The 21,013-nt window shown below is 55.0% G+C and overlaps 1 protein-coding gene across 1 annotated transcript; it reads left to right on the forward strand.

Annotated features, from left to right (window-relative positions):
• Positions 1 to 289: 289 nt before the first annotated feature.
• LOC136306035 (epithelial discoidin domain-containing receptor 1-like) lies at positions 290 to 19,103 on the forward strand. The gene is made up of 18 exons (XM_066209383.1): positions 290 to 752; positions 2,071 to 2,179; positions 2,821 to 2,923; positions 3,291 to 3,519; positions 3,794 to 3,941; positions 4,803 to 4,905; positions 5,148 to 5,334; positions 5,646 to 5,892; positions 6,967 to 7,080; positions 7,355 to 7,503; positions 9,277 to 9,466; positions 10,355 to 10,459; positions 10,542 to 10,711; positions 11,083 to 11,222; positions 12,638 to 12,805; positions 14,310 to 14,598; positions 15,723 to 15,872; positions 16,963 to 19,103. Exons 1-18 carry the CDS (start codon positions 480 to 482, stop codon positions 17,107 to 17,109), a joined length of 3,021 nt encoding a protein of 1,006 aa, XP_066065480.1. The 5' UTR covers positions 290 to 479; the 3' UTR covers positions 17,110 to 19,103.
• Positions 19,104 to 21,013: the final 1,910 nt, after the last annotated feature.

Raw genomic sequence — 21,013 nt, forward strand, 5'->3', positions numbered from 1 at the left:
GGGGGAAATTCGGGAATTTTGGGGGTTAAAAAATGGGATTTTGGGGGTTAAAAAATGGGATTTTTGGGGAAAAAAATTGGATTTAAAAATGGGAATTTTGTGAGAAAATGGGGAGAGAAATCGGGGAATTTGGGGGGGTGAAAAACGGGAATTTTGGGGGTAAAAGGCGGGAAAAAAATTTGGGATTTGGGAGGGAGGGAAATTGGGATTTTTGGGGGGGGAAATTGGGGGGAAAATGGGAATTTTGGGGGGAAAAATGGGAATTCTGGGGGTAAAAAGGGGAGAAAAATCGGGAATTTTTGAGAATGAAAAGGGAAAAAATTGGAATTTTTCTGGGATAAGGGGGGGGAAAAATTGGGAATTTTGAGAATGAGCGGCAGCCAAAAATTGGGAATTTGGGGTATAAAAGAGCCCAAAAAAATCAGGAATTTTGGGTAAAAGAGGGAAGAAAATCAGGAATTTTTGGGATAAAAGGGGAGATGGGAAAGCGAATTTTGGGGGTTTTACCCCTCAAGAAAAACCCGGGAATTTTTGGGATTTCCCCACTTTATCTTTTTTGTTTTTTTTTTAAAGGAAAATTTGGGATTTTTTTTTTCCCCCGGGAATTCCCGCGGGAATTCGAGCTCCGGGAACCCCCCTTGGAGCCCCCCCGGGGCGGGGGGAGGTCTCGGGAATTTTGGGATTTGTTTTTTTTTTTTTCTGGGACGATCCCGGAGGGAAATTTGGGATCGAGGAGGAGCCGAGGAGACCCGGTGGGTACCGGGAAGGGGAAAAATTGGGAATTTTGGGGGGAATTTGGGGGATTTTTAGGGATTTGGGGGGAGAAACTGGGGGGGAAATTGGGAATTTGGGGGAATTTTGGGGTGATTTGGGGAATTTTGGGGGGATTTGGGGGGGGAAATCGGGAATTTTTGGGAATTTTGGGGGGATTTGGGGGGGGAAATCGGGAATTTTTGGGAATTTTGGGGGGATTTGGGGGGGGAAATCGGGAATTTTTGGGAATTTTGGGGGGGATTTGGGGGGAAAATTGGGAATTTCGGGGGGGTTTTGGGGAATTTGGGGGAGTTTGGGGGGAACTGGGGGGAAATTTGGGGGGAAAACTGGGAATTTTTGAGAAATTCGGGGGGGATTTTTTGTGAAATTTGGGGAAATTGGGGGCGGGGTTTTGAATTTTGGGGAATTTGGGGATTTTTGGGGGGGGGAATTTGGGGGGATTTGGGGCGAGCTGGAGGAATTGGGGGGATTTGGGGGAATTTTGGGGGATTTGGGGAAATTGGGGAGAAGTTTGGGGAATTTTTTTGGAATTTTCGGGAATTTTGGGGCCATTTGGGGCCGATTTTGTGGTTTTTTTCGGGGTGCCAATGAATATTCATCTTTATGCAAACGAAGGGGCGTGGTCAGAGCGAGGCCACGCCCCTCAGCAGCTGCCGTGGGGGGGAGGGGGAAGGGAGGAATTCCCGCAAAGGATTCTGGGAACAGCTGCTGGGCATGGGGGGGGGGGCTCCCAGTGCTCCCAGTTCATTCCCAGTTCTCTCCCAGTTTGTCCCAGTCCCTCCCAGTATCCCCAATTCATTCCCAGTTTGCTCCCAGTTCACTCCCAGTCCCTCCCAGTTCACTCCCAGTTGGTCCCAGTTCATTCCCAGTTAGAACCAGTCCCTCCCAGTTCATTCCCAGTTCCCTCCCAGTTCACTCCCAGTTCATTCCGAATTCCCTCCCAGTCCCTCCCAGTATCCCCAGTTCACTCCCAGTTTGCTCCCAGTTCACTCCCAGTTGGTCCCACTTTGTCCCAGTTCATTCCCAGTTAGAACCAGTCCCTCCCAGTTCATTCCCAGTTCCCTCCCAGTCCCTCCCAGTCCTTCCCAGTATCCCCAGTTTATTCCCAGTTCATTCCCAGTGCTCCCAGTCCCTCCCAGTTCCCTTCCGGTTCACTCCCAGTCCCTCCCAGTCCATCCCAGTTCATTCCCAGTCCCTCCCAGTTCCCTCCCAGTATCCCCAATTCCTTCCCAGTTTGTCCCAGTTCCCTCCCAGTCTCCCCAGTTCACTCCCAGTTCATTCCCAGTTCCCTCCCAGCGCTCCCAGTTTGGGGGGGCGGGGCCAATGGCGGCGCTGCCGCTGCCCCTCCCCCTCCTGCTGCTGGCCGGGGTCACCGAGGGGACAAAGGGGACGCAGCTGGACCTGGGTGAGTCCCCACAGTGTCCCCAAAGTGTCCCCAAATGTCACCAAAATGTCCCAAAATGTCCCAAAATGTCACCAAAATGTCCCAAAATGTCCCCAAAATGTCCAAAAAATGTCCTCGATGTGCTCAAATGTCCCCAAAATGTCCCCAAAGTGTCCCAAAATGTCCCAAAATGTCCCTAAAATGTCACCAAAATGTCCCAAAATGTCACCAAATGTCACCAAAATGTCCCAAAGTGTCCCAAAATGTCACCAAAATGTCCAAAAAAATGTCCTCAATGTGCTCAAATGTCCCCAAAATGTCACCAAAATGTCCCAAAATGTCACCAAAATGTCACCAAAATGTCCCCAAAATGTCCCAAAATGTCCCCAAAATGTCCAAAAAATGTCCTCGATGTGCTCAAATGTCCCCAAAATGTCCCAAAGTGTCCCAAAATGTCTCCAAATGTCTCCAAATGTCACCAAAACGTCCCAAAATGTCTCAAAATGTCACCAAAATGTCACCAAAATGTCTCCGAATGTCACCAAAATGTCCCCAAATCCCCTTGACGTCCTCAATGCCCCCAATGCCCCCAATGTCCCCAAATGTCCTCAATGTCCCCCAATGTCCCCAAATGTCCCCCGCTGTCCCCCGGCTGTCCCCAGGCCGCTGTCGCTTCGCCCTGGGCATGGAGGACGGCACCATCCCCGACTTTCGCCTCTCGGCCTCCAGCGCCTGGTCCGACTCCACCGCCGCCCGCCACGGCCGGTACGCACCAGTAGAAACCAGTAGAAACCAGTTTGGGACAGTAGAAACCAGTTTGGATCAGTATAAGGGCCTGGCGTCCCCAAATGTCCCCAAAATCCGAAATGTCCCCAAGTTCTTCAGATGTTCCCACATCCCTGAGTGTCCCCAAGTCTTCTGGATGTCCCCAAAATGTCCCCAAGTGCCCCGAGACCCCAAAATGTCCCCCAAGATGTCCCCAAACCCCAAAATGTCCCTAATGTCCTCAGACCCCAAAATGTCCCCAAGTTCTTCAGATGTTCCCACATCCCCGAATGTCCCCAAGTCCTCTGGATGTCCCCAAAATGTCCCCAAGTGCCCCAAACCCCAAAATGTCCCCAAACGTCCCCAGGCTGGGCCGCAGCGACGGCGACGGCGCCTGGTGTCCGGCGGGGCCGGTGTTCCCGGCCGAGCAGGAGTTCCTGGAGGTGGACCTGGGCCACCTCCACCTGGTGACGCTGGTGGGGACGCAGGGACGTCACGCGGGGGGACACGGCCGCGAGTTCGCCCGGCAGTACCGCCTCAGCTACAGCCGCGACCGGCGCCGGTGGCTGCGGTGGAGGGACCGATGGGGACATGAGGTGGACATCATGGAGGGCTTGGGGAACGTTTGGGGACATCCGAGGGAGGAGTTTGGGGACGCTGAGGGTGTTGGGGGCGTTGGGGGTTCTGGGGACGTTGGAGACATCAAGAAGGGCCTTGGGGACATTGGGGGATGTCGAGGGGATTTGGGGACACTTGAGGACATTTGGGGACGTTTGGCGACACCGAGGTGATCGGGGGACCTCGGGGACGCCCCGGTGTGAAATCCCCGGCGCCTCCCAGCTCAATGCCACCTTTGGGTGACGGCCGCAGGTGATCGGCGGCAACGAGGACCCCGAGGGCGTGGTGCTGAAGGACCTGTCCCCTCCGCCGGTGGCCCGGGCGCTCCGGGTGTACCCGCGGGCGCCGCGCGCCATGAGCGTCTGCCTGCGCCTCGAGCTCTACGGCTGCCCCTGGGAGGGTGAGTGTCACCTCCCCGTCACCTCTGAGTCACCTCTGAGTCACTCCTGTGACCGCCACATTGGTGGTGGCCGCCCCCGGCCACGTCCTTCGAGGTCGAGTCTTGGTGGCGGCCCTGAGGGGACCTGAGATGGGGTTTTGTCACTTTGAGGTCGTTGGTTGGGTGGTGGGGTCATTCATTGGGTCATGAGGTCAACGGTTGGGTCATGAGGTCAATGGTTGAGTGTTGGGGTCAACAGTTGGGTCATGAGGTCAACGGTTGGGTCATGGGGTCAATGGTTGGGTCATGAGGTCAATGGTTGGGTCATGGGGTCAATGGTTGGGTCATGAGGTCAAGGTTTGGGTCATGGGGTCAATGGTTGGGTCATGGGTTCAATGGTTGGGTCATGACGTCATTGGTTGGGTCATGAGGTCATTGGTTCGGTGTTGGGGTCAACAGTTGGGTCATGAGGTCAACAGTTGGGTCATGGGGTCATTCATTGCGTCATGGGGTCAATGGTTGGGTCACGGTTTCAACGGTTGGGTCATGGGGTCAATGGTTGGGTCATGGGGTCAATGGTTGGGTCATGGGGTCAATGGCTGGGTCATGGGGTCATTCATTGGGTGTTGGGGTCAACAGTTGGGGGATGATGTCATTGGTTGGGTCATGGGGTCAACGGTTGGGTGATGACATCATTGGTTGGGTCATGAGGTCATTGGTTGGGTGTTGGGGTCATCGGTTGGGTCATGGGGTCAAGGGTTGGGTCAAGGGGTTAATCCTGGTGGTGGCCCCATGGTGACCCCTTGGTGACCCCTTGGTGACCCCTGGGTGACCCCTTGCTGACCCCTGGGTGACCCCTGGGTGACACATCCCTGTCCCCAGCCGGGCTCTTGTCCTACACGGCCCCACGGGGACACATCATGACCTTTGACCCCGTCCCCATCATCCTCAACGATTCCACCTACGACGGCTTCAGCGCTGGCCCGTGAGTGTCCCCAGGTGTCCCCAAACCATCTGCAGGTGTCCCCAAACTGTCCCAGGTTGTCCCCAGGTGGGTGGGACAGGACAATCCCCACGTCCAGGTGTGTCCCACCTGCCCAGGTATCTCTGGTGGATCTCCAGGATGGTGGGATGGGACAATCCAGGTGTGTCCCACCTGCCCAGGTGTCCCTGGAGGATCTCCAGGTGGGTGGGACGGGACAATCCAGGTGTGTCCCACCTGCCCAGGTTGAACTTTGGTGGCCTGGGCCAACTCTCGGACGGAGTCCTGGGCCTCGACGACTTCCTGCGGACCCGCGAGCGCCGCCTGTGGCCGGGCTACGACTACGTGGGGTGGCCACGCCCACCCGGGCCACACCCTCACCTGGAGCTGGAGTTCGAGTTCCAGGAGCTCCGGACTTTCCACGCCATGCAGGTGCCCCAGGGAATGCTGGGAACTGGGGGGAATTGTGGGATTGGTGGGCCATGGATGGATGGAGGAGTGGCCGCCGTATTGACCCAACCTTGGGGTCTGGAGATGTTTTGGATTGGTCACCTTGCCCCAGAGCATCATGGGATGGTGTCCCAAGGGTGTCCTGGAGGTTTGGCCACCGGGAATTGTGGGATTGGTCAGCCATGGATGGACAGAAGAGCGGCCGCCGTATTGACCCAACCTTGGCGTCTGGAGATGTTTTGGATTGGTCACCTTGCCCCAGAGCATGATGGGATTTTTCATCACTCCCACAGGTCCACTGCAACAACCTCCGCACCCGCGGGGTCGGAATCTTCCGGGAGGTCGAGTGTCGCTTCAAGAAGACCTTGGCCACCACCTGGGAGCCCGTGGTGGCCACCCACAGCCTGGCCGGGGCCACCAAGGACCCCAGCGCTCGATTGGTCACCGTCCCCTTGGGCGGGCGCCACGCCCGCTTCATCCAGTGCCGCTTCTTCTTCGGCGCCGAGTGGATGCTCTTCAGTGAGGTGGCCTTCGTCTCAGGTGGGGTCATGGGGTCAACGTTTGGGTCCTGGGGTCATTCATTGGGTCATGGGGTCATTCATTGGGTCATGGGGTCATTGGTTGGGTCATGGGGTCAAGGGTTGGGTCATGGGGTCAACAGTTGGGTCATGGGGTCAATGGTTAGGTCATGGGGTCATTGGTTGGGTCATGGGGTCATTGGTTGGGTCATGGGGTCATTGGTTGGGTCATGAGGTCAAGGGTTGGGTCATGGGGTCATTGGTTGGGTCATGGAGTCAATGGTTGAGTCATGGGTTCATTGGTTGGGTCATGGGGTCATTGGTTGGATCATGGGGTCAATGGTTGGGTCATGGGGTCATTGGTTGGGTCATGGGGTCAACAGTTGGGTCATGGGGTCAATGGTTGGGTCATGGGGTCATTGGTTGGGTCATGGGGTCAACAGTTGGGTCATGGGGTCAATGGTTGGGTCATGGGGTCAATGGTTGGGTCATGGGGTCATTGGTTGGGTCATGGGGTCAATGGTTGGGTCATGGGGTCAACAGTTGGGTCATGGGGTCAATGGTTAGGTCATGGGGTCATTGGTTGGGTCATGGGGTCAATGGTTGGGTCATGGGGTCAATGGTTGGGTCATGGGGTCATTGGTTGGGTCATGGGGTCAATGGTTGGGTCATGGGGTCAACAGTTGGGTCATGGGGTCAATGGTTAGGTCATGGGGTCATTGGTTGGGTCATGGGGTCATTGGTTGGGTCATGAGGTCAAGGGTTGGGTCATGGGGTCATTGGTTGGGTCATGGAGTCAATGGTTGAGTCATGGGGTCATTGGTTGGGTCATGGGGTCATTCATTGGGTAATGACATCATTGGTTGGGTGACGAGATCATTGGTTGAGTGATGACATCATCAGTTGGGTGACGACACCATTGGTCGACCAATGACATCATCGCCAATCAATGACACTATTGATTTCGTGTTAACGCCATTGATTATTGACGACCTCATTGACTGTCGATGACGTCATTGCCTTTTGGTGACATCACTGCTGGTCAATGACGTCACTGCCCATCGATGATGTCATCAAGGGCCGTCCCTGTCCCCAGAGGTCCTCGATGACCCCGTGGGTGCCAGTGGGTGGCCCCTGACCCCTGACCCCTCCGCCGCCATCTTGGAAAACGCCCCCAACGTGGGAGGGGTCACCAACGTCACCTCCTCGGGTAGGCGGGGCTTATCTGGGTGGGGCTTAACTGGGTGGGATTCCATTGGGTGAGGTTTAAGTGGGTGGGGCTTTGAATGGGAGGGGGTTAACTGGGTGGGGCTCAATGGGGCGTGTCTTAATGGAGTCATCAATGGGTGTGGCTTCATTGGGAGGGGCTTAATGGAGGAATAAATGGGAGGGGCTTAACTGGGCCAGGCTTATTGGGGTGTGGATGAAATGGGCGTGGCTTATCCGAGGTGGGTGTGGCCACGGCCCCTCCCCGCCCCTCCCAGTGACCCCCGCGGAGGCCGAACTGGTGCCGCCGGCGGCCAAAGGCGAGGCCGGGACGTCGCCGGCGCTGCTGGGCTGCCTGGGAGCCATCATCCTCCTCCTCCTCACCATCATCCTCCTCATCCTGCGCCGCCGGCTGTGCATGGGCAAGGTCACTGGGAGGGACTGGGAGGGACTGGGAGGGACTGGGAGGTACTGGGATGGACTGGGAGGTACTGGGAGGAGACTGGGATGGACTGGGAGGAGACTGGGATGGACTGGGAGGTACTGGGAGGGACTGGGAGGGACTGGGAGAGACTGGGAGGGACTGGGAAGGACTGGGATGGACTGGGAGGGCACTGGGAGGGACTGGGAGGGCACTGGGAGGGACTGGGAGGGGACTGGGAGGGACTGACTGAGTTCTAACTGGTGTGAACTGTTTGTAACTGCTCCAAACTGGTTCTAACTGGTCTGAACTGGGGCTGAACTGGTTCTAAATGGGGCTGAAATGGTTCTAACTGGTCGGAACTGGTTCTAAATGGGTCTGAATTTGGGCTGAACTGGTTCTAACTGGTCCGAATTGGGGCTGAACTGGTTCTAAATGGGGCTGAACTGGTTCTATATAGTCGGAACTGGTTCTAACTGGTCCGAATTGGGGCTGAACTGGTTCTAAATGGGGCTGAACTGGTTCTATATAGTCGGAACTGGTTCTAACTGGTCCGAATTGGGGCTGAACTGGTTCTAAATGGGGCTGAACTGGTTCTAACTGGTCGGAACTAGTTCTAACTGGTCTGAATTGGGGCTGAACTGGTTCTAAATGGGGCTGAACTGGTTCTAACTGGTCGGAACTGGTTCTAAATGGGTCTGAATTTGGGCTGAACTGGTTCTAACTGGTCCGAATTGGGGCTGAACTGGTTCTAAATGGGGCTGAACTGGTTCTATATAGTCGGAACTGGTTCTAACTGGTCCGAATTGGGGCTGAACTGGTTCTAAATGGGGCTGAACTGGTTCTAACTGGTCGGAACTAGTTCTAACTGGTCTGAATTGGGGCTGAACTGGTTCTAACTGGGGCTGAACTGGTTCTAACTGGTCGGAACTAGTTCTAACTGGTCTGAATTGGGGCTGAATTGGTTCTAAATGGGGCTGAACTGGTTCTAACTGGTCGGAACTGGTTCTAAATGGGTCTGACTTTGGGCTGAACTGGTTCTAACTGGTCCGAATTGGGGCTGAACTGGTTCTAAATGGGGCTGAACTGGTTCTATATAGTCGGAACTGGTTCTAACTGGTTCAAATTGGGGCTGAACTGGTTCTAAATGAGGCTGAACTGGTTCTAACTGGTCGGAACTAGTTCTAACTGGTCCGAATTGGGCCTGAACTGGTTCTAAATGAGGCTGAACTGGTTCTAACTGGTCAGAACTGGTTCTAAATGGGTCTGACTTTGGGCTGAACTGGTTCTAACTGGTCCGAATTGGGGCTGAACTGGTTCTAAATGAGGCTGAACTGGTTCTAACTGGTCGGAACTAGTTCTAACTGGTCCGAATTGGGGCTGAACTGGTTCTAAATGGGGCTGAACTGGTTCTAACTGGTCGGAACTAGTTCTAACTGGTCCGAATTGGGCCTGAACTGGTTCTAAATGAGGCTGAACTGGTTCTAACTGGTCGGAACTGGTTCTAAATGGGTCTGACTTTGGGCTGAACTGGTTCTAACTGGTCCAAATTGGGGCTGAACTGGTTCTAAATGGGGCTGAACTGGTTCTATATAGTCGGAACTGGTTCTAACTGGTTCGAATTGGGGCTGAACTGGTTCTAAATGAGGCTGAACTGGTTCTAACTGGTCGGAACTAGTTCTAACTGGTCCGAATTGGGCCTGAACTGGTTCTAACTGGGGCTGAACTGGTTCTAACTGGTTGGAGCGGGTTCTGACCGGTGGGAAGGGGCTTGGCCAGGTGCCGGGCGGCGGCGGGGCGGAGGCGGCGCTGCGGGTGCAGCTCTCGGGGGACACGGTGGTCATCAACAACGCCACCGGCTACGAGCGGATCCCCACCGGCACCGGGAACGGCACCGGCACCGGGAGCGGGGAGTACCAGGAACCCACCCGGGCCCGGCCCCGACCCCCCCGGAGTCCGCCCGGGGCTGGTGAGAAATGGACGGGGAAATAAAGGGGGAAATGGGGAAAAAGGGGGGGAAAGAGAGGGGGGAAAAATGGGGGGGGAAAAGGGGAAAAATAAAGGGGGAAAATAAAGGGGGAAATGGGGGGAAATGAAGGGGAAAAATAAAGGGGGAAAGGGGAAAAATAATGGGGAAAAAGGGGAAAAATAAGGGGGGAAAAGGGGAAAAATAAGGGGGGGAAAAGGGGAAAAATAAGGGGGGGAAAAGGGGAAAAAAAGGGGAAAAATAAAGGGAAAAATAAAGGAAAAAAGGGCGGAAGGGGAAAAATAAAGGGGAAAAAAAAGGGGCAGGAAAAGGGGAAAAAATGGGGAAAAATATAGGGGGAAAAGGGGGGGGGAAGGGAAAAAAGGGAAAGAGGGGAGGGAAAAGGGGAAAAAATGGGGAATAATGAAGAGAAAAAAGGGGGGGGAAGAGGGGGAAAAATAGGGAAATGGGAAAAAGGGGGAAGAAGCGGGGAAAAACGGGGGGAAATGGAAAAAAGGAGGAAAAAGGAGGAAAAAATGGAGGGAGGAAGGGGAAATAAGGGGAAAAGGGGGGAAAAAGGAGGAGGGGAAAATAGAGGAAAAAAGGAAAAGAAAAGGGAAGGAAAAAGGGGGAAAAAAGGGAAAAACAAAGAGAAAAAAAAGGGGAGAAAAGGGAAAGAAGGACCAAAAAAGGGGAAAAAAGGGGAAAGAAAAGAGGGAGGGGAAGACTTTTTTCCCCAATTTTTTATTTGCTGGAAACGTCCCCCAAAAAATCTCTCCGGGAACGAGGAAAAGGCTCAAAACAGCCCCAAAAATGGGAGGGGGCAGGGAAACTCCACCCCAATAAGCCACGCCCCTCTGTGACCACACCCAATCTGCCCACGCCCACCAGCGAATCCAGCCTATCGGCTGCTCCTGAGCACCTACGCCCGACCAATGGGAGGCCTCGGCCGGGCCACGCCCGACGGCGTCAAACCAATCAACACCGACGGTAAGGGCGGGGCAGGGATGGGGCCACGCCCACTTTGACCACACCCAGCTCCCCGCCTCACCGGCGCCTCCTCTTCTCACCTGGGCAGGTGAGGGCGAGAGAGGGGCGGGGGCTTACGCCGAGGCTGACGTCACCGGAGGCTCCGCCTACGCCTTGGTTGGCCACGCCCAGGGTCACGCCCACGGCCACGCCCTCCCCGCCTTCCCCCGGCGGCAGCTGCGCTTCCGGGAGAAGTTGGGGGAGGGGCAGTTTGGGGAGGTAAGCCGCGCCCCCTTGGGATCAAGCCACACCCCTTACCCAGGCCACACCTGCCATGGTTTAGCCACGCCTGTGAGCGATTTAGCCACGTCCTCAGATTGTCAAGCCCCATCTCCTTTAAGGCCACACCCTTTTTAATTAGCCACGCCCCCATATTTAATAACCTCCTCCCCTTATTAATGACCCCACAGCCGTTAATTTGGCCACAGCCACCTCATAGTGGCCACGCCCACATTTCGGCCTCACCATCTAGTTTAACCCCACCCCATTTCTGAGGCCACACCCTCCCCTTTTGGCCACACCCTCGTTGATTGGCCATGCCCTCTTTCCATTGGTCACGCCCCTTTCTCTGGTCACCCTCCCCCCGACAGGTGTTGCTTTGTGAGGTCATCGCCCCCCACACCCTGGGCCTGGCCCCGCCCCCCGGTTCAGACCACGCCCCCCAGGCCGCAGGCCGCCCCCTGCTGGTGGCGGTCAAGGTGCTGCGGCCGGACGCCACCAAGAACGCCCGGTATGGAACTGGGAGGGACTGGGAGGGACTGGCAGGGGTGTCCCCAGGTGTCCCCAGGTGTCCCCAGGTGTCCCCAGGTGTGTTTTAGGGACCTCCAGGTGTGCCTAGGTGCACCCAGGTGTGTTAATTTGGGGATTTTGGGAATTGTGGGGGCGTGTCCGGGCGGGATTTTCTGCAGGAGGCCCGGACCCTGTTCCGCCTGCGGGACCCCAAATGTCCTCCAGGTGCGCCCAGGTGTGCTCAGGTGTATCCAGCTTCACTCAGGTGTGCCCAGGTGTGCTAATTTGGGGAATTCTGGGGGCGTGTCCAGGCAGGATTTCCTGCAGGAGGCCCGGACCCTGTTCCGCCTGCGGGACCCCAAATGTCCTCCAGGTGTGCCCAGGTGTGCTCAGGTGTATCCAGGTGCACCCAGGTGTGCCCAGGTGTGCTAATTTTGGGAATTCTGGGGGCGTGTCCAGGCGGGATTTCCTGCAGGAGGCCCGGACCCTGTTCCGCCTGCGGGACCCCAAATGTCCTCCAGGTGCGCCCAGGTGTGCTCAGGTGTATCCAGGTTCACTCAGGTGTACTCAGGGTTTATCCAGGTGTGCCCAGGTGTGCTAATTTTGGGATTTTGGGAATTGTGGGAGCGTGTCCGGGCGGGATTTCCTGCAGGAGGCCCGGACCCTGTTCCGCCTGCGGGACCCCAAATGTCCTCCAGGTGTGCCCAGGTGTGCCCAGGTGTGCTCAGGTGTATCCAGGTTCACTCAGGTGTACTCAGGGTTTATCCAGGTGTGCCCAGGTGTGCTAATTTTGGGATTTTGGGAATTGTGGGAGCGTGTCCGGGCGGGATTTCCTGCGGGAGGCCCGGACCCTGTTCCGCCTGCGGGACCCCAAATGTCCTCCAGGTGTGCCCAGGTGTGCTCTGGTGTATCCAGGTGCACCCAGGTGTGCCCAGGTGTGCTAATTTTGGGAATTTTGGGGGCGTGTCCAGGCGGGATTTCCTGCAGGAGGCCCGGACCCTGTTCCGCCTGCGGGACCCCAAATGTCCTCCAGGTGTGCCCAGGTGTGCCCAGGTGTGCCCAGGTGTGCTCAGGTGTATCCAGGTTCACTCAGGTGTACTCAGGGTTTATCCAGGTGTGCCCAGGTGTGCTAATTTTGGGAATTGTGGGGACCTGTCCGGGCGGGATTTCCTGCAGGAGGCCCGGACCCTGTTCCGCCTGCGGGACCCCAAATGTCCTCCAGGTGTGCCCAGGTGTGCTAATTTTGGGAATTCTGGGGGCGTGTCCAGGCAGGATTTCCTGCAGGAGGCCCGGACCCTGTTCCGCCTGCGGGACCCCAAATGTCCTCCAGGTGTGCCCAGGTGTGCTCAGGTGTATCCAGGTGCACCCAGGTGTGCTCAGGTGTGCTAATTTTGGGAATTCTGGGGGCGTGTCCAGGCGGGATTTCCTGCAGGAGGCCCGGACCCTGTTCCGCCTGCGCGACCCCAACATCGTGCGGCTCCTGGGCGTGTGCGGGGGGCCCGGCCCCCTGAGCATCGTCACCGAGTACATGGAGCACGGAGACCTGCACCAGTTCCTGGGCGGGGCCCGAGGACACGCCCTCAGGTGAGGACACGCCCCCGGGTGGGACACGCCCACTCGAGCCGCGCCCAGTCTGAGTCGATTCCTAGAATGACTTTTGGGGTGCTGTCCCTTTAAGAGAAGCCTCGCCCACTTTAAGCCATGCCCGTCATTCAGCACAAGCCACGCCCACTCCCGCCACGCCCCTTTCAAAGGATTTGTTTTGGGGGCAAAAAGGGATTTTTTGGGAGGGGGAAACAAAAGCGCTTTTTTTTCTGCTAAAAGTAGAATTTGGGATGCAAAAAAGGAAATTTTTGGAGGAAAAAGAAAATTTTTGAGGATAAAGGAAATTTTTGGGGGGAAAAGGAAATTTTGGGGGGAAAAGGAAATTTTGGGGGATAAAGGAAATTTTTGGGGATAAAGGAAATTTTTGGGGGGAAAAGGAAATTTTGGGGGAAAAAGGAATTTTTTGGGGAAAAAGGAATTTTTGGGGATAAAGGAAATTTTTTGGGAAAAAGGAAATTTTGGGGGATAAAGGAAATTTTTTGGGGAAAAAGGAAATTTTGGGGGATAAAGGAAATTTTGGGGGATAAAGGGAAATTTTTGGAGATAAAGGAAATTTTTGGGGATAAAGGAAATTTTTGGGGATAAAGGAAATGTTGCGGGGGAAAAAGAAGAAAAGGGGAGGAAAAAAGGTTTTTTTGGGGGGGGCAAAAATCAAATTTTTTTTTTGGCAAAAAAGAGGATTTGAGGTGAAACGGAGAGTTTTTGGGGAAGAAAGGATTTTTGGGGGGGAAACGAGGATTGAGGGTAGGAAAAAGGGGGGTTTTTGGGGAAAAAATAGGAATATAAGTATAAAAACCGAATTCTCTTTTTTTTGGAAAAAAATTACATTTTTTGGAAAAAAACCCCACTTTTTTTTAGGGGGGGAGGGGTAAAAATGACGAAAATTTTCATTTTTTGTTCCCCTCAGCCTCCCCACCCTCCTGCACGTGGGCACGGGGACGCGATTCCCGGCCGGGCTCGACTCCGTCCACCGGGATTTGGGGCTTTTGGGTGGAAAAAAAAGGGAAATTTTTTTTTGAGGGGATAAAAAAAAGCCATTTTTGGGAAAAAAATGTAATTTAGGTTTTTAAAAAGCGATTTTTTTGGGGGGAAAAAAAGTATTTTTAGGGGAAAAAAAACAGGAGTAGGAGTGGGGAGAAAAGGATTTTTTGGGGGGAAAAATGGGATTTTTGGGGGGGAAAAATAGGAATTGATGTGGGGGGGGAAAGTGGTTTTCGGGGGAAAACGATTTTTTTTGGGAAAAATAGGCTTTAGGTTGGGAAAAAATGGGATTTTTGTGGAGGGGAAACGAGGGGTTACGGTGGGAAAAACTAATTTTTTGGAGGGGAAAAAAAGCGCATTTTTTATCCAAAAAAAGAGGGGATTTGGGCTGGAAAAACCCAATTTTTGGGGGAAAAAAATTATTTTTGGGGGAAATCTTTTTTTGGGGGGCAAAACGAAGAAAAATCTGATTTTTTTTTTTAAATTCTTTTTTTTGGTGCAGCCTCCCCACCCTCCTCCACATGGGCGCCCAGATCGCGTCGGGGATGCGATTCCTGGCCGGGCTCAACTTCGTCCACCGGGATTTGGCCACCCGGAATTGCCTGGTGGGCGGCGGATCCGGGGCGGAATCGGGCGATTTTGGTGAATTTGGCGAAATTTCGGGCGGGTCGCTGACGGTGAAAGTGGCGGATTTCGGGATGAGCCGGAATCTTTACGCGGCGGATTATTACCGGGTGAGGGGCCGGGCGCTGCTGCCCATCCGCTGGATGGCCTGGGAGTGCATCCTCATGGTGAGAAAAACGGGACAAAAATTGGGGATTTTGGGGAAAAAAATGGGATTTTGGGGGAAAAAATGGGATTTGGGGGAAAAAAATGGGATTTTGGGGAGGTTTAAATGGGATCAAGGAGAAAAACTGGGATTTGGGGGGGGAAAAATTGAAGGGTTGGTGGGTTTGGGGGGAGAAAAGAGAGGAAAAAAAATGGGATATTTGGGGGAAAAACTGGGGGGGGAAATGGGATTTTTGGGGGGAAAAAAATTGGGGTTTCGGGGGGAAAAAAATCAGAATTTTGGGAGGATTTGGGGGGGGAAGGGATGGTTTTTGTTTTACAAAAATGGAGAAAAAAATTGAGGTTTTGGGAGGAAAAAAACGAAGCAAAAATCGGGATTTTGCGGGAGAAGAATAGGGGGGGAAATTGGGATTTTGGCGGGAAAAAATGGGGGGAAAATTGGGGTTTTTGGGGGGGAAAGAGGAGAAAAAAATTGGAATTTTGGGGGGGGGACAAAAAGGGGATTTGAAGGTAAAAAAAATGAAGAAAAAATGGGAAATTTTTTGGGGAAAAAAACAGAGGGAAAAAAAAGGGATTTTAGGGGAAATAATTGGGATTTTGGGGAATTTCGTGATTCCAGGGGACTTTCAGCCCTGCCAGCGGCTTTTTGGGAGGCGCCGAAACCCCCCCCAAAAAATCCAAATTTCCACTTTCCGACCCCCTGAAAACCCCCCAAAATTCCCAAAAAAAATCCCCCAAAATTCCCCCAAAAAATCCCCCAAAATTCCCAAAACCCCCAAAATTCGGGAATTTCGCGATTCCAGGGGACTTTCAACCCTGGCAACGACTTTTTGGGAGACGAAAAAACCCAAAACCCCCAATTTTTTCATCCCGAAACCCCCAAATTTCCACTTCTCGACTTCCCAAAAAATCCCCCCAAAAATTCCCAGAAACCCCCAAAATTTGGGAATTTCGCAATTCCGGGGGACTTTCAGCCCTGCCAGCGACTTTTTGGGAGGCGCCGAACACCCAAAAAAAATCCAAATTTCTACTTCCCGACTGCCGAAAAATCCCCCAAAAAAACCCCCCAAAAAATCCCCCAAAAATTCCCGAAAACCCCCAAAATTCCCAAATTTCGGGATTCCAGGGAACTTTCAGCCCGGCCAGCGACGCCTGGGCCTTCGGGGTGACCCTGTGGGAGGTGCTGACGCGGTGCCGGGAGCAGCCGTACGGGGCCCTGAGCGACGAGCAGGTGATCGCCAACGCCGGGCACCACTTCCGCAACCGCGGCCAGCAGGTGGGACTGGGACGGACTGGGAGGGACTGGGAGGGACTGGGAGGGACTGGGAGGGACTGGGAGGGACTGGGATGGACTGGGAGGGACTGGGAGGGAATTGGGAGGGAACTGGGAGGGAACTGGGATGGACTGGGATGGACTGGGAGGGACTGGGAGGGAACTGGGAGGGACTGGGAGGGAACTGGGATGGACTGGGAGGGACTGGGGCAGACTGGGAGGGAATTGGGAGGGATTGGGAAGTGTTTAGGGGCGGTTGAGGGGCACTGGGAATGGACTGGGAGGGACTGGGACAGACTGGGAATGGATTAGGAGGGACTGGGAGGGAACTGGGATGGATTGGGATGGACTGGGATGGACTGGGACCCACTGGGAGGGAACTGGGATGGACTGGGAATGGATTAGGAGGGACTGGGAGGAAACTGGGATGGACTGGGACCCACTGGGAGGGACTGGGACAGACTGGGAGGGAACTGGGATGGACTGGGAGGGACTGGGACAGACTGGGAATGGATTAGGAGGGACTGGGATGGACTGGGAGGGAACTGGGAATGACTGGGAGGGGACTGGGAGGAACTGGGAGGTGTTTAGAGAGGGTTAAGGGGCACTGGGAATGGACTGGGAAGGACTGGGAGGGACTGGGAGGGACTGGGACCTACTGGGAATGGATTAGGGGAGACTTGGATGGACTGGGAGGGAACTGGGAGATGTTTAGAGGAGGTTGAGGGGGACTGGGATGGACTGGGAGCAGACTGGGACCAAATGGTAATGGACTGGGAATGACTGGGAGGGGTCTGGGAGGGACTGGGAAGTGTTTAGAGGGGGTTAAGGGAAGCTAGGAATGGACTGGGATGGACTGGGACAAACTGGAAATGGATTTGGGGGGGACTGGGAGGGACTGGGAGGGGGCTGGGAGGGACTGGGGCAAACTGGGACAAACTGGGAATGGACTGGGAGGGACTGGGAGGGGATTGGGCCCCATCACCCCATCCCAGTTCCCTCCCAGTCCCCTCCCAGTCCATCCCAGTCCATCCCAGTTCCCTCCCAGTCCGTCCCAGTCCGTCCCAGTGCGTCCCAGTAACCCCAGTTCCAGGAGTACCTGCCGTGTCCCCCCGGGTGTCCCCCGGCCCTGCACCGGCTGATGTTGAACTGCTGGGCCCGAGAGGCGGCCGAGCGGCCGGACTTCGGCCACCTGCAGAGGGCGCTGAGCGACCTTCATCGCCGTCATCTTCACCAATGAGCGACCTTCATCGTCATCTTCACCAATGAGCGACCTTCATCGTCATTGAGTGACCACCATCATCAATGAGTGACCACCATCATCAATGAGTGACCACCATCATCACTGAGTGACCACCATCATCAATGAGTGACCATCATCATCAATGAGTGACCACCATCATCAATGAGTGACCACCATCATCACTGAGTGACCACCATCATCAATGAGTGACCATCATCATCAATGAGTGACCACCATCATCAATGAGTGACCATCATCATCAATGAGTGACCACCATCATCAATGAGTGACCACCATCATCACTGAGTGACCACCATCATCAATGAGTGACCATCATCATCAATGAGTGACCACCATCATCAATGAGTGACCTTCATCATCAATGAGTGACCACCATCATCAATGAGTGACCACCATCATCAATGAGTGACCACCATCATCAATGAGTGACCATCATCATCACTGAGTGACCACCATCATCATTGAGTGACCATCATCATCAATGAGTGACCATCATCATCATTGAGTGACCACCATCATCAATGAGTGACCATCATCATCATTGAGTGACCATCATCGCCGTCATCTTCATCAATGAGCGACCTTCATCGTCATCTTCACCAATGAGCGACCTTCATCATCATTGAGTGACCACCATCATCAATGAGTGACCATCTTCATCATTGAGTGACCACCATCATCAATGAGTGACCATCATCATCATTGAGTGACCATCATCGCCGTCATCTTCATCAATGAGCAACCTTCATCATCATCTTCACCAATGAGCGACCTTCATCATCATTGAGTGACCACCATCATCAATGAGTGACCATCATCATCAATGAGTGACCACCATCATCAATGAGTGACCACCATCATCAATGAGCGACCTTCATCATCATTGAGTGACCACCATCATCAATGAGTGACCATCATCATTGAGTGACCATCATCATCATTGAGTGACCATCATCATCAATGAGTGACCATCATCATCAATGAGTGACCACCATCATCAATGAGTGACCACCATCATCAATGAGTGACCTTCATCATCAATGAGTGACCATCATCATCAATGAGTGACCACCATCATCACTGAGTGACCACCATCATCAATGAGTGACCACCATCATCAATGAGTGACCACCATCATCAATGAGTGACCCTCATCATCAATGAGTGACCTTCATCATCAATGAGTGACCTTCATCATCAATGAGTGACCACCATCATCAATGAGTGACCATCATCATCAATGAGCGACCTTCATCTATCAATGAGTGACCACCATCATCAATGAGTGACCATCATCGCCATCATCTTCATCACTGAGCGACCTTCATCATCAATGAGTGACCATCATCATCAATGAGCGACCTTCATCTATCAATGAGTGACCACCATCATCATTGAGTGACCACCATCATCAATGAGTGACCATCATCATCACTGAGTGACCACCATCATCAATGAGTGACCACCATCATCAATGAGCGACCATCATCATCAATGAGTGACCATCATCGCCGTCATCTTCATCACTGAGCGACCTTCATCGCCATCATCTTCATCAATGAGCGACCTTCATCATCAATGAGGGACCTTCATCATCATTGAGTGACCTTCATCATCATTGAGTGACCATCATCATCACTGAGTGACCATCATCATCATTGAGTGACCTTCATCGCCATCATCTTCACCAATGAGCGACCTTCATCGTCATCTTCATCAATGAGTGATCATCATCATTGAGTGACCACCATCATCAATGAGTGACCATCATCATCAATGAGTGACCTTCATCACCATTGAGTGACCATCATCATCACCATCATCTTCATCACTGAGTGACCTTCATCGCCGTCATCTTCATCACTGAGTGACCTTCACCATCTTCATGGTCACTGAGTGACCGCGGTGACCATCGCCACCATCATCATCATCATCGCTGACCGCCCTTCGGCCCCGGCCTCTGGGGGGATTTTGGGGAGACTTTGGGGGGATTTTTAGGGGAATTTTGGGGGATTTTGGGGCGATTTGGGGCAGATTTGGGTGCGTGTAAATCGAGGCGACCTCGAGTGGATTTTTTTGACGGATTTTGAGTGAATTTTGGGCGAATTTTGGGCGATTTTGGGCAAATTTGGGGCGATTTTGTCCCTCCCCGTCACCGTGGCAACGGCGCCGTGGTGACGTCACTGCCAAGCCTGGGAGTGTCCCCAAGGAAATGTCCCCAGTGTCCCCAAACTGGGAATGTCCCCAAGGAAGTGTCCCCAGTGTCCCCAAACTGGGAATGTCCCCAGTGTCCCCAGTGTCCCCAAACTGGGAATGTCCCCAAGGAAATGTCACCAGTGTCCCCAAACTTGGAATGTCCCCAGTGTCACCAGTGTCCCCAAACTGGGAATGTCCCCAAGGGAGTGTCCCCAGTGTCCCCAAACTGGGAATGTCCCCAGTGTCCCCAGTGTCCCCAAACTGGGAATGTCCCCAAACTGGGAATGTCCCCAGTGTCCCCAGTGTCCCCAAACTGGGAATGTCCCCAGTGTCCCCAAACTGGCAATGTCCCCAAACTGGGAATGTCCCCAGGGAAATGTCCCCAGTGTCCCCAAACTGGGAATGTCCCCAGTGTCCCCAAACTGGGAATGTCCCCAGTGTCCCCAGTGTCCCCAAACTGGGAATGTCCCCAGTGTCACCACCCCTGTCCCCAACCCAAGAAGTGCCACCACCCCCCTGTCCCCTCTCCCGGCGCTGTCACCTCGGTGTCCCCAAGGGACGGCGACACGGACGCTGCTGCTTCACCTTTATTGGGGACACGGGGACAGCGAGGGGACACTGAGGGGACATCGGGACAGCGAGGGGACATCGGGCTGGGGACACGGGGACGAGGTGACAACGGAGCTGGTGGCGTCCGCGACACGGCGACAGCGCCACGGCGACACCCGCGGCGCTACAGCGGCTCCTCCGAGTGTCCCCAACCTGCGGAGGGGACACGGAGAGTGACACCGCTGCACGCGGCGCGGGGATGTCCCCTGAGTGTCCCCAGGTGTCCCCAGGTGTCCCCTCACCGCGGCTGGCGCTGTCCTCGCGATCCCCCGACGTGTCGCGGCTCCCGATGTCCCCCAGGGGCGCCACCCCGGGCGGGGGGTGGCCTTGGGGACGTGTCGCCTCCTCGCGGGGACCAGGGACGGGCGGGGGTGGCATTTGGGGACCTGTCCCCTCTGTCCCCTGACCCAGGAGTGGCCCTTGGGGACCTGTCCCCTGTCCCTGGGATCGTGTCCCCGATGTCCCCTGTCCTTGGGGACCTGTCCCCGCTGTCCCCGCTGTCCCTTGTCCCAGGAGATGCGGGAGCGGTGGCATTTGGGGACGTGTCCCCTGTCCTGGGACAGGCGGGGGTGGTGGCATTTGGGGACGTGTCCCCGCTGTCCCCGCTGTCCCCTCTGTCCCCTCTGTCCCCGCCGTCCCCGCCGTCCCCGCTGTCCCCTCCTCTCGGGGACACGTCGCCGCCCCTTGGGGACGTCCCCAGGGTCCCGCCGGAGCTCGGGGATGTCCCCAAGGTGTCCCGGGCCGTCCCGGGTGTCCCCGCAGCCACGTCCCCAAACCCTGCTCCGGTGTCGCCTCTTGTCCCCGCCAAGTCCCCGCGGGCAGCAGCGACCGCAGCAGTGACGTCAGCGCCTGTCCCCAAGGCTCGGGGACAGGGAGGGGCGCGGCGGGGCCTGGGGGGAGGGGGGAGGGGGGGACAGGGTTGGGGACAGCGACAGCGACACCGCGGGTGGCCTCGTGACCACCCCCCCCCCCCCCGCGGTGTCCCCAAATGTCCCCGTGCGCCACCGCACCCCCGTGTCCCCAATGTCCCCCCTCACCCCCAAGTGTCCCCCAAGTGTCCCCAAGTGTCCCCCCC

This window comes from Chamaea fasciata, unplaced genomic scaffold (genome assembly GCF_029207755.1).
Source record: "Chamaea fasciata isolate MVZ Bird 193981 ecotype frontalis unplaced genomic scaffold, bChaFas1.0.hap1 SCAF_920, whole genome shotgun sequence".
In the NCBI taxonomy this organism is placed as follows: Eukaryota; Metazoa; Chordata; class Aves; order Passeriformes; family Sylviidae; genus Chamaea; species Chamaea fasciata.

Bases quoted from the DNA above. Each gene is read 5' to 3' on its own strand.
- LOC136306035 (XM_066209383.1), top strand. From the start codon at position 480: ATGGGAAAGCGAATTTTGGGGGTTTTACCCCTCAAGAAAAACCCGGGA. The intron at 753-2,070 runs GTGGGTACCGGG...GTTCCCTCCCAG, and splicing joins GGAGGAGCCGAGGAGACCCG to CGCTCCCAGTTTGGGGGGGC. The intron at 14,599-15,722 runs GTGAGAAAAACG...TCGGGATTCCAG, and splicing joins CCTGGGAGTGCATCCTCATG to GGAACTTTCAGCCCGGCCAG.